Raw genomic sequence first — 13833 nt, 5'->3', positions numbered from 1 at the left:
ACTATATTGCCGTTCCTTCACTGTCGCTGGGTCAAAATCCTGGAACTCCCTTCCTGACAGCACTGTGGGTGTACCTACCTCACATAGACTGCAGCGGTTCAAGAAGGCAGCTCACCACCACCTTCTCAAGAGCAATGAGGGATGGGCAGTAAATGTTGGCATTGCCAGTGACGCCCACATCCCATGAATGAATAAAAAAAAGTTAGGTGTTAGATGGCCAGCACAGACACGATGGGCCGAAAGGCCCGTTTCTGTGCTGCATAACTCTCTAACTCTAGGACTCTATGACTGCCTGCTTGTAACTAAGATGAAGATCAAGCAGAAAATCCCAGAAAAGGAATCCCATGAAAGATCAAGTTAACTTAGACAGACTGAGAGAGGAAGATGTGATGAAGAAGTATGCTGTGGCAGTTACTATCAAGTACGAGGCTTGCCTTCAGGAAGGGACAATGCACGATCTTAGAGAGTAGGAATCAACAGAAAGGCATTGGGAAAGATTGAAACAGAGCATGAAATAAGCAGTAACTGAGACAGTCCCTAAGAAAGAGAGGCGGAAACATCAAGAGTGGATGACTGATGAAATACTAGATATGATGGAGAAAAGGAGACAGAATAAGAATAAAGAAAAATGACAAAATAGAAAGGCAGATAAGAAAAGCATGTATGGTAGCCAAGGAAAAGTGGTGTGAAGACCGGTGCAAGGAAATAGAAGAACTGGAGAAAAGGCACAATATGAGAGCATTGCATGAGAAAGTTAAAGCACTGACAGACAAGAATAGCCATAAACAGTATTTGAATAAGGAGCAAGGAAGGTGAACTTCTCTTCGAAAAAGAAAAGGTAAATAAACGATGGGCTGGCTTTTGCTGAGGTCCCGACGTTGGGATCTATGGCGGGGGTGCCGGATGATTGTACTGGCAGCGGCCCACCACAGGGCATGATGCCGGGAATGCCCAGCCCTATCATCCTGGCAGTGGCGAGGCTCTGTGGCGGCCCCCCCCGTCACTGGGTTACGGGACCCAACTTTGAATAGGTATATTAAGAAAATGAATAGATTTAAATAAAATTGTCAGTGATCTTACCTGCTTCCCGGGTTCTTCCGAACAGCGGCCGGCACTCACGCGCCTTCACTTTCCCATCCAGGGAATGCTGACACCACCGAGGTGAGGAAGTGGGGTACATAGGATTTTCAGTGTAGTGGGGGTGGGGGAGGGGGAATTAATATTGTGCATTAATAGTGTAGGGGAGCAGGTGATGCAGTGACCTCTGCATTTTGAACAATTGTGGCGGGGAGGCGGGAAGGTTAAGTCTTGCATGTAAGTCTTTTGGGGGGGGGTGGGGGGGGAAGAGGGCATCTATTATCTGTAAGTGTTTGGAAGAGGCGATAGTTTTTATTGCGGTGTACTATTGGGGGGGTTACAGTTTTAAATATTTCAGTTTACCAGCAGGTCTGTCTGCCTTTTAAAAATGGCGCCAGCACCTGCGCACAGGCAGCTGACACCGATGTCGGCGCTTCAGAGCCCGCCCCCACCATGTGATTGGGTGGAGCGGCCCAGCTGGCGCATTATCTTGAGCCGCTGCACGGTAGATCACAGTGGCAAGCGCCGCAAGTGCAGGCCGCCATTTTCTTCGTGGGGAGAAAAAAATTCAGCCCGATGGATGGAGTACATCAGTGACCTGTATGACCATGAAGACAGAAGTGAATTGGTACCACCAAAGGCAAGAGAAGGACTATAGATCGAGGCAGAAGTCAGTGCAGCAATCAAAAAGATGAAAGCAAAGAAAGCAACTGGAATCGACGAGATACCAACAGAATGCCTGATAGCCTTGAATGATGTTGGCATTGGGAAACTGACAGTCCTCTGCAACAAAACCTACAGAACAGGATTCATACCTGCGGATCTTAGGCAGTCAGTGTTCATTATGCTCCCAAAGAAATCAAAAGCCCTAGAGTGTTCAAAGCACAGGACAATAAGTCTCATGAGCCATGTGATGAAAATAATTTTAATAATCATTTTTGGAAAGAAATGACCAATCTATAGAAGCAGAGATAGATGATAGTCAGGATTCAGACCAAAGATCATAATAAGAGAGAGGGCACCTGTAACTTGAGAGTAGTGATTGAAAGATATCTGGAAGTACAAAAACCTGAGTAGGTATGTTTTATAGACTATGAGAAGGCATTTAATAAAGTTTACCATCAGAAAATAATGGAGTGCTTAAATGAACTAGAAATTGACAGAAATGATAAAAGGATGAAAATGATAAATAATCCACAGTGTGCTAAGAATTATGCTGACAATCAATTTAAGATTATCAGTCGGGCTCGCAGTGTGGCGCATTTGCACGTAACTGGAAGCTACATACATTAATACACATTCTTTGCAGACAGAAAGAATATGTACAAGCATTGTGCCCGTTTCAGGTAAACAAAATAAGTGACAGCCATTCACTGTTTCATTCCTCAGGGCAATGCCTTGACCAGAGTAAAGCTGCCTGGTTTAAATTTCAAACAAAGCTTGGCAGTTAACTGTCAGTCACCGTAAACTGGTGCATTCGCCATGGCAATGCCTCTACCAATCAGAGTTCACTTGCAAACCAATCAGCACGCTCTTCTCATACTGTATAAAGTCACTGTTTTCCCTTACATTGGTATTCTTGCGGATTGTCCTGATGAGTGCAAGACAACATGTCTCTATTTTCAGCAACACTCGATAAAAGGACAATTCAGAATCTATATTGGCAGCAAATCAGCGGTGATGAGACTTGATAGTGGCTTGTCAGACAGTTTCCCCTACCAAAAGAGGCCTGCGTCAATGAAGTTATCTTCAGAGACATAGAACATCTGCCAGATTGCACTATTGGCGGGTTAAACATTAACAACTTGAGATACGCAGATGACACTGCACTGATTGCAGATTCAGAAGAGGCACTAAAGGAAATGATGAACAAAGTGAATACAATGATTGTGGAATATGGATTAAGAATGAATGTGAAGAAAACCAAGACAATGGTGATGAGCAGGGATCTAACCCGGAAAGCGAAAATTGAAGTAAATGGACAAGTTCTGGAACAAGTGAAAAGGTTTATATACCTTGGGCAGTTTATCACAGATGACGGGAGACCTGACTATGAGATCCAAATGAGAATTGAGATAGCCAAGACCAGCTTTGTCAGAATGAAGGACTTGTTAACATCAAAGAAACTGACTTTGAATCTTAGGAACAGAATGCTGAGGTGCTACATTTTGTCATCTATGTTATATGCCTCAGAGGCATGGACAACAAACAAAAAGAGACTATTGATAATCTGAATGCACTTGAGATGTGGACATATCAGAGGATATTCTGCATATCTTAGACAGACAGGATGACTAATGAGGAAGTGCTGGAAATGGCTGGAGAAGAGGAAATTAGTGCATAACAAAGAGAGAAAGATACAATACTTTGGTCACATCATTAGAGCAGAAGGTAGACAGAGACAATTATTGGAAGGAAAGATCGAAGGAAAACATAGGAGAGGGAAGCAGAGAAGAAAATGGATGACAGATATAACAGACTGTATGCAGTTGACCTATGCAGAATGTGTAAGGACAGCACAGGACAGACAGAGGTGGAGATCCATAGCAGTCAACCTTCTGGGAAGAAGATGACACCAACAAACAAACAAACTTGTTTGGCACGCAGCAACAAATACAGTAATGAGCTGGAAAGTCTGCTTATCTGTTTGCGGATGATGGAAGAATGTTAATCAGGATACCAAAAACTGGTGCACTTATTGTCATAAAGACACTACAAACTGCAGTATACTAGATAGCTGAGCCTCAGGTGCAGCACAGCTGGAGTGAACAGGAAGTTACCAGACCAATGCCGCTGGGATACCACATAATGCAGCGGTACCCACCAAGATTTTGTCAGGATCATAACACCAACCATTGGCTTGCCACTCTGAGGAATGTGCCAACCTTCTCTACAGCATAGTGACAGGACATGTATCTGCATCCACCTTGTAAGTTTCTGATCTCAACTGCCATAGGGGGTCATCAAGTAGCCGGACATGAAAACTGACAGCTTTGTTTTCCAACAACCTTCCCTTGCTGGCTGATTGGCAAGAAGAGGGAAGTAAACTGGATTCCAGTTGCAGCAGCAGCTCAGAGCCAGAGAGCTACAATTGGAGGCACTTGGCCCAACTAGAATATTGACAGGGGCAAAGTGGCTGGGGTCATTGACTACTACCGACATAGAAAGAATGCCATGTATTAGACAGATTGCAATGGTTCATTGTTCTTGTAGGAGCAAAGGATTTTAAGTCAAAGGCTGAGATTCCATGGATAAATAGGGAACTTAGAGTAAAAAGTATACATATAACAAAAGATCAGATAATGTAGAAGAAAACTGAATATAAAAGGTATAGAAGGGAAGATTTGAGAAGAAATATGTTTAAAAAAAAGACAAGCACTGTAAAAGGGAAATATGAGCACAAGTAGTAATGAGTAGTCAAAGAATGGTTAGGGCCATGTCGAGATACAGGGACACTCTTGTGCTTTGGTGAAAGTAAGGATGCTGATCAAGTATTCCGGCTCACTTATTTTTGGAAAAGATTAAAACAGGACTATAGGAGGATCAGATCTGCAGACAGTATAAGTATAGGAGAGAAACATTCAAGGCACACTTAGAAAAGAATAAATGGAACTGAAGGTCGATAAACCACCTGGTTCAGAAGGTTTGTAACCCAAATAATAAAAGGTTGGGGAGGAATGATGGAGGTGCCATCCATAGTTGAATGGATATTGCAAACAGCTAAACAGTGTCTAACATTCCAGCTATATTCAAGAATGGTGAAAACGGGCAACATTCCAAAGCTCAGAACACCAATGATATTGAGGTAGACTTACAAAGGCAAGCACTGAATCAGGAAAAGTCAGCAGGGATTTATCAATGACAATAAAAGCAAGAAGTGCTGGAAATACTCAGCAGGTCTGGCAGCATCTGTGGAGAGAGAAGCAGAGTTAATGTTTCAGGTCAGTGACCCTTCATCAGAACTGGCAAATATTAGAAATGTAAAAGGTTTTAAGCAAGGAAAGCAGGGGTGGGGCAAGAGATAACAAAAGAGGTGTTGATAGGACAAGGTCACAGAGAATAACTGACCAGAAGGTCATGGAACAAAGGCAAACAGTGTGGTGAAAGACAAAGCATCAGTACAGAGTCCTTCCATAACAGTGCTTCTGATGTGTCTTCCTTTTTCCTCAACCAAGGACTCCCTCCCCCACTGTGGTTGACAGGGCCCTCAACCGTGTCCGGTCCATTTCCCGCACTTCTACCCTCACCCCTTCCCCTCCTTCCCAGAACCGCGACAGGGCTCCTCTTGTCCTCACTTTCCACCCCATCAGCCTCCATATCCAAAGGATCATCCTCCGCCACTTCCAATGTGATGCCACTACCAAACACATCTTCCCCTCCCTTCCCCTGTCAGCATTCCAAAGGGATTGTTCCCTCCGCGACACACTCGTCCACTTCTACATTACCCCCACCACCTCATCCCCTTCCCATGTAATCGCAGGAAATGTAATACCTGCCCATTTACCTCCTCTCTCCTTAGTATCCAAGGCCCCAAACTCTCCTTTCAGCTGAAGCAGCGATTTACTTGTACTTCTTTCAATGTAGTATACTGTATTCGCTGCTCACAATGTGGTCTCTTCTACATTGGGGAGACTAAACGCAGATTGGGTGACCACTTTACAGAACACCTCCGCTCAGTCCAAAAGCACAACCCCGAGCTTCCGGTTGCTGGCCATTTCAACACACACCCCCTGCTCTCATGCTCACATCTCTATCCTGGGATTGCTGCCGTGTTCCAGGGAACATCAATGCAAGCTCAAGGAACAGCACCTCATTTACCGATTAGGCACACTACAGCCTGCCGGACTGAACATTGAGTTCAATAATTTCTTTTTATTTTTAGTTATTTTTTATGTGTTCATTTTATTTTATTTTGTTTAGTTTGTTGCTACTGTGCCTACCCACTTTTTTTTTCATGTTTGTGCTTGAGGCCAGGGCAGTTCATTTTTCTGTCAATTAACACCGTCTCTGTACTAACGCTCTGTCTTTCACCACACCATTAACATACGATTTGCCTTTGCTACATGACCTTCTGGTCAGTTACTGTCTGTGGCCTTGTCCTATTAACACCTTCTCTTTGATTATCTCTTGCTCACCCCCACTTTACTTGCTTAAAACCTATTACATTTCTAATGTTTGCCAGTTCTGATGAAGGGTCACTGACCTGAAACGTTAACTCTGCTTCTCTCTCCACAGGTGCTGCCAGACCTGCTGAGTATTTCCAGCATCTCTTGCTGTTATTTCAGATTTCCAGCATCTGCAGTACTTTGCTTTTATTTATCAATGACAAGTTGTTCTCAACTAATTTAATTGATTCTTCTTAAAAGAGAAGGAGCGGTGGATTTTTAGAACACTTTTGCTAAGGTGTCACATAAAAAACTTATAAAACCATTAAAACACATTTACCAAATGCAACCACAGATAGAGAGGAGATGCTATGCTCAGCAATTGAGGAAATGCACCATGTGCCTTAGGCAAGGAGAATTAAATCCAAAACCCAAAATGCTTTCACACTTGTACTACCTCAGAGACAAAATGAGAAGTGGCAAGTCCATCTCCACCATCAGGGAACGATCATCTAGAATGGGGTGTGGCAAAAGAAGAAGTCACATATCCAGTCAGCCTAGTGCGGTCACACTGTACTCACCCAACCAATCCTGTGTTGAATACGACTTCTCCTGCAGTTGAGTGAGGGTACCCAAATGACACTCCTTTCATTTTTGTTCCATCGTCAAGGATCAAATGTGCTGTCTGTGCCTAAAAGTCAAGCATTTCAGTTAGTTTGTATACAATGTACACAACAGGATACCACAATTATAATGTGTAGAGCCTGGTGTAGTGCCAAGCCACACAAGATGGTCACAGGCTTGTTTCCTGGTCTGTAGCAAGTTAGCCCATTGCAATTGGACCACTCATTTGGCGGAATGCCTCATCACCAGAACTTTCAAACAAGCACCAAGACGTAGCTTGGCTGGTGGTGAGAAGGGCCCTCCCCGTCAGATCCTTCATGCACACCTGAAGTCTCGCCCCCTCCGCACAGTGCCCCCGCGTTGGCTGTGGTGGGGAAGAGACGGTCGCACACCTCCTCCTGGAATGTGCCTTTGCAAAGCAGGTGTGGAAAGAGATGCAGTGGTTTTTGTCAAGGTTCATCCCAAGCAGCTCTGTAACACAGGAGTCTGTGCTCTACGGGCTGTTCCCAGGGACGCACACCGAGACAAACATCAACTGCTGCTGGAGGACTATCAATTCGGTGAAAGACGCCCTTTGGTCTGCCCGAAACTTGCTGGTCTTCCAGCGCAAAGAGTTGTCCACCACCGAATGTTGCAGACTGGCACATTCCAAGGTCCAGGACTACGTGCTGAGGGACGCACTAAAGCTTGGGGCAGCCGCAGCAAAGGCTCAATGGGGAAAGACCACAGTGTAAGGTTCCCCCACCAAGCTGGACTGAGGGGCTGGAACCATGGGAAGCCCCTCGAACTGTATCGTTAATATTCTCAATTGCTGTAAATGTAAAACTGTAATTGACATGACAATTGTGAAACGGAAGGGTTGGGAAGAAACTCATGACATTATTGAAAGAAACTGATCTCTTTTGCAATGTTTGTATTTTTTGGTGCTGTTTGGAAACTGTTTGGGAATGTAATTTTTACAGATTTTTATGAATAAAGTATATTTTGGAAATAAAAAAAAAAAAAATTGGACCACTACAAACATCAGCTACTGTTCAGTGATGCTGCTGAAAAGTGTTTGTATATGGATATCAGGGGGGAAAAGGATGTGGCTAGAAATTGTCAACAGGGCACACTGACCTTTCCCCCAATGGGAATAAGATTAGATCTGACTGTGACACCCACCAGTTAAACAGTCTATTGAACTCACCATCAAATCTCGGACAAGCTACACAGCCACCTGAATATCTAAGCACTTCAAGCACCACAGGACTTATTTGCAACAAGAATTCACACCTTCAACAAAAAGATTAGAATTGGGAAATCACTACTGTATTAGAAAGATGAAACAGAAAGGAACCCAGAGCCAACAAATTGTTTGAATATAATCTGTACTGCGTGACTAATGGGGGAAAAGTAGACGCTCAACGTGCTTTACAAGACAGTAATCCAATAATGAACCACATCAGTACTTCAAATTGGAGCAGCAGTCTCTTACCAATGACAAAGCACCAAATCTCTGATAAAATTGCTCATAGATGAAAGAAAAAGAAAATGTATCACTTTGTTCACCTCCCAGTGTCCACTTCTTTGCATCTTCCTGCAACAATAGAATGATCCACAACATTTCCTGTTCCAGCCCTTTGACTTGAAACATTGGCTGGAATTTTATGTCCCCCCACAGGAGCGGGCTGGTGGGAAGGGGTGGTGTAAAACTGAGTGGGAGGCAAGGTCTGCCATTCTTGCACTTTCCTGTCCCGCTGCAAATTTACAAGGGGCAGCAGCGGCAAGAAACAGCTCGCCCACTCCAGACTATCATAGAGTTATTTACACCACAGAAGGAGGCCATTCAGCCCATCAGGCCCATGCCAGCTCTCTGTGGAGCAATCCAATCAGGCGCATTGCCCTGCTCCATCTCCGTAGCCCTGCAAGTTTATTTCCCTCATGTGCCCATCCAATTTCCTTTTGAAATCATCTATCATCACTGCTTTCCCCATCCTCGCGGCAGCAAGTTTTAGGTCATTACCACTTGCGGCATAAAAAAGTTCTTCCTCACATTCCCCGCATCTTTTGCCCAAAATGTTCAATCTGTGTCCCCTAGTCCTTGTATCATCAGTTAATGGTGTTATGATCCTTTTATTTAAAATCTACATTGTATCTTTAAGTCAGCAAAGGATTAGTACTGCTTTAAGGCAACAAGCTCCAGGGATTGTGAGCCAAAGTGCATTTTTGGTTACCCGGCAACAACCATTCAGAGCCCAAGGACACGAGATGCAATGTTGCCGACTGCTTTTTGAAAAACTGGCTAACCGGTTTGTTGAGACAGAAACAGACTGTCTGTCAGCATATACTGAAGGAAATAAGAGACAGCTCTCCCTCTGTCTGTTTAAACCCTCTTTTTTATATTCTGGCTTGACTTATCAGAATTCTGAGACTAATTTTATAAAAGAAAATAACCAATTACTTTAACTACTGAACTGTATTTGTTGAATTCAATGCTGGATGACGAGGAGTTGAAGCTTCGGATGTTGGACTTTTTTTAAATTCCCATCGGAGGGCTGCAAGGACTTCAAGCAACCTTGGACGGTTCCATATTGGAAGATTCCACTTCGACAGGAGCGTAAATCTGCACGGACTTTATTGTATTTACTTTTTTTAAATGTTGTTTATATCTGAGTAGTGTTTAAGAATTTAGTTTTTCTAATTAAACAGCTAATTTGTTTTGTTTGCCTTATTCGAGGGTTAATATTTGACTATGGTTTTCTTTAATTTGAGAAGTTTAAAGTTAGGCACTTTGTGGAGGAACGGGATTGAATTGAGTGTGTTTCTCCCACCACAATCAGAATCATATATCTTGACTGGAGCTTTGTCTTGAGCAGTCAGTCATAACAATGGGAACAGCTTTTCTTTCTCTATCTTATCCAAACTGGTCATAATCTTGGACACCTCTATCAAATCCTCTCAATCTCCTTTGCTTCATGGATAAAAGCCATAACCTTGTAGCTAAAATCCCCCATCCCTGGAACCATTCTGGTCAATCTCCTCTGCACCCTCTCAAGGACCTTCTCATCCTTCCTAAAGTGTGGTAATCAGAACTGGATGCAATACTCTATTTGGGGCCTAACCAGAGCTTTATAAAGACTCAACATAAATTCCCAGCTTTTGTACTCAATGCCTCTATTTATGAAGCCCAAGATCTCATATGCTTTGCTAACTACTCTCTCAATATATCCTGCCACCTTCAAAGATCTATGCACATGATCCCCCAGGTCCCCCTGTTCATACATACGCTTTAGAATCTGCCATTTTGTCTATATTGCCTCTCCCTATCCTTTCTGCCAAAATGCATCACCTCACACTTCTCTGTATTAAATTCCATCTGCCATTTGTTTGCCCATTCTACTGGTCTATGTCCTATTGCAGTTCATTGGATCCCATCCTCATTGTTTGCCACTCCTCCACTCTGTATTCAAATATCCAAGTCACTTATATATCAAAAAAGCAGTGGCTCCAGCACTGACACTTGGGGAACACCACTGTCTACCATCTTCCAGCTGTTAAAAAAAACAATCATTTACTACACAAGAACACACAAGAAATAGGAGCAGGAGAAGACCATACGGCCCATTGAGCCTGCTCTGCCATTCAATACAATCATGGCTCATCTTAGGATTCAACTCCGCTTTCCCACCCGCTTGATTCCCTGAGACACCAAAAATCTGTCTAACCCAGCCTTAAATGTATTCAATGATGGAGCATCCACAACCTTATCGGATAGGGAATTCCAAAGATTCACAACCCTTTTGGTGAAGTAATTTCTCCTCATCTCAATCCTAAATGATTGGTCTTTTATCCTGAGACTACGCCCCCGTGTTTTAGATTCCCCTACAACTTGTTCTTTTCTGTCCTTAAGACAATTTTTTATTCAAGTTGACACTGACCCCCCTTGTCCTAGTCCATGAGCCTCAATTTTGTTAAACAGAGTTTTATGTGATACTTTGTTAAACACTTTCTTAAAATCCATATAGATGCACAAGATGCACTGCAGCAATGCACCAAGGCTCTTAGACAGCACCTTACAAACCCGCGACCTCTACCAGAAGGACAAGGCCAGCAAGTGCATGGGGACACCACCACCTGCATCTCCCCTCCAAATCACACACCATCCTGACTTGGAACTATATCGCCGTTCCTTCACTGTTGCTGGGTTAAATCCTGGAACTCCCTTCCTAACAGCAGTGTGGGTGTACCTACCTCACATGGACTGCAGTGGTTCAAGAAGGCAGCTCACCACTACCTTCGCAAGGGCAATTAGGGATGGGCAATAAATGCTGGCCTGGCCAGTGACGCCCACATCCCACGAATCAATAAAAAAAATATAGACAACATCCATCACATTCCTCTCATCAACCTTTGCTGCTACTTCATCAAAAATGGAAAAGTCCTGGGGAAAATTGATGTACAGAGAGATTTGGGTGTTCAGGTCCATTGTTCCCTGAAGGTGGCAACGCAGGTCAATAGAGTGGTCAAGAAGGCATACGGCATGCTTTCCTTCATCGGACGGGGTATTGAGTACAAGAGTTGGCAGGTCATGTTACAGTTGTATAAGACTTTGGTTCGGCCACATTTGGAATACTGCGTGCAGTTCTGGTCGCCACATTACCAAAAGGATGTAGATGCTTTGGAGAGAGTGCAGAGGAGGTTCACCAGGATGTTGCCTGGTATGGAGGGCGCTAGCTATGAAGAGAGGTTGAGTAGATGAGGATTATTTTCATTCGAAAGGCGGAGGTTGAGGGGGGACCTAATTGAGGTGTACAAAATCATGAGAGGTATAGACAGTGTGGATAGCAAGAAGCTTTTTCCCCAGAGTGGGGGCTTCAATTACTAGGGGTCACGAGTTCAAAGTGAGAGGGGAAAAGTTTAAGGGGGATATGCGTGGAAAGTTCTTTACGCAGAGGGTGGTGGGTGCCTGGAACGCGTTGCCAGCGGAGGTGGTAGACGCGGGCACGATAGCGTCTTTTAAGATGTATCTAGACAGATACATGAATGGGCAGGAAGCAAAGAGATACAGACCCTTAGAAAATAGGCGACAGGTTTAGATAGAGGATCTGGATCAGCGCAGGCTTGGAGGGCCGAAGGGCCTGTTCCTGTGCTGTAATTTTCTTTGTTCTTTGTTCTAACTCAGTTAGATCAGTCAAGCACTATCTGCCTTTTACAAATCTGTGTTGACTATCCCGAATTAACTGAAACCTCGCCAAGTACCTGTTGATTTTTCCCTGATTATTGTTTCTAAAACCTTACCCACCTGATGTAAACGAATTGGCCTGTAGTTACTAGGACACCCTTTCTTGAATAAGGGTGTCATGTTTGCCTCTCTCCAATCCTCTGACACCTTCCCAATATTAAGGGGAGATTGGAAGATTATGGCAAGCCCTTCCATTAACTCCACCCCCACTTCCTTTAGCAACCTGGGATACAAGCTATCCAGACCAGGTGACTTATCCACTTTAAGCATAGCCAGCCTTTCCAGTACATCCTGCCTATCAATTTTCACCCCATTCATACCCTCTCCCAATATTTTGTCAGCATCCTCTTCCTTAGTAAACACCGATACAAAATACTGATTAAGTATTCTAGCCTTGCCCTGTGACTCTAAGTATATATCAACCTCATTGTTCCTAATAGGACCAACCACAGCTCTTACTACCCACTTACTATTTACATGCCAGCATAAGATTTTGGGGCTCCCATTTATGTTGACTGTCATTCTCTTCTTATATTCTCCCTTTGCCAGTCTTATTTTTCTCTTCACCTCCCCTCTCAACTCACTGTATTTGGCCTGGTTCTCACTTGATAAATTCACCTGATATGCATCATACACCCTCTTTATTTGTTTCACCATATTCTCTATCTCCTTCGTCAAAGCCCTGGCTTTGGTTCCCCTCCCTTTCCTCCTTTTTGGAACGTACCTGGTCTGTACCTGAAACATCTCCTCCTTAAAGATTGTTCTGTTACAGTTTTTCCTGTCAGTCTTTGGTTCTGTTTTACCCTGGCTAGATCACCTCTCATCCCATTTTAGTTAGGCCTTTTCCAATTTAGAAATTCTATTTTAGATTGTTCCTTACTCTTCTCCATTACTATTCCAAACTTTATGATATGATGATCACTCTTACCAATTGTTCTCCCACACACACTTGCTCCACTTGGCCCACCTCATTCCCCAGCGTCAGATCCAGCAATGCCTCCTTCCTCGTGAAACTGAGAACATACTGATCAAGGAAGTTCTCCTGAACACATTTCAGAAATTCCTCCCCCTCCTTTCCCTTTACCTTAACATTATCCCAATCGATACTTGTGTAATTGAAGTCCCTCAATATCACCACTCTATAGTTCTTGCACATCTCAATGACTTCCATGCAGATTTGCTCCTCCCTCTCTATTTGGAGGCCTATAGAAGACTCACAGTAGCGTGATCATAGAGTCATAAAGTTATACAGCAAACAGCCCCTTCGTGTCCGCGCCAGCCATCAAGTCTATCTATTCTAATCCCATTTTCAGGGCGGCACAGTGGCGCAGTGGTTAGCACCGCAGCCTCACAGCTCCAGGGACCCGGGTTCGATTCCGGGTACTGCCTGTGTGGAGTTTGCAAGTTCTCCCTGTGTCTGCGTGGGTTTTCTCCGGGTGCTCCGGTTTCCTCCCACAAGCCAAAAGACTTGTAGGTTGATAGGTAAATTGGCCATTATAAATTGTCACTGGTATAAGTAGGTGGTAGGGAAATATAGGGACAGGTGGGGATGTTTGGTAGGAATATAGGATTAGTATAAATGGGTGGTTGATGTTCGGCACAGACTCGGTGGGCCGAAGGGCCTGTTTCAGTGCTGTATCTCTAATCTAATCTAATTTTGCAGCACTTGGCCCTTAGACTTGTATGCTATGGCATTTCAAGTGCTCATCTAAATACTTCTTAAATGTTATGAGGGTTCCTGCCTCTAACACCCCTTCAGGCAGTGTGTTCCAGATTCCAACCACCCTTTGGGTGAAAAATTTT

The 13833-nt window shown here is 43.8% G+C and overlaps 1 protein-coding gene across 1 annotated transcript in view; it reads right to left on the bottom strand.

Moving 5' to 3' along the window:
• The window catches only part of cps1 (carbamoyl-phosphate synthase 1, mitochondrial), a 260110-nt gene that overhangs the window by 220146 nt on the left and 26131 nt on the right, over positions 1–13833 (bottom strand). The window contains exon 2 of the mRNA XM_068036228.1: positions 6764–6873. Within this exon, the coding sequence (XP_067892329.1) occupies positions 6764–6873 (110 nt within the window). The remainder of the gene's footprint in view (positions 1–6763; positions 6874–13833) is intronic.

This window comes from Heterodontus francisci, chromosome 7 (assembly GCF_036365525.1).
Source record: "Heterodontus francisci isolate sHetFra1 chromosome 7, sHetFra1.hap1, whole genome shotgun sequence".
NCBI classification, from domain to species: Eukaryota; Metazoa; Chordata; class Chondrichthyes; order Heterodontiformes; family Heterodontidae; genus Heterodontus; species Heterodontus francisci.
Note: the sequence above shows the minus strand (reverse complement) of the source record. Positions and strands in the feature narration are given on the sequence as shown.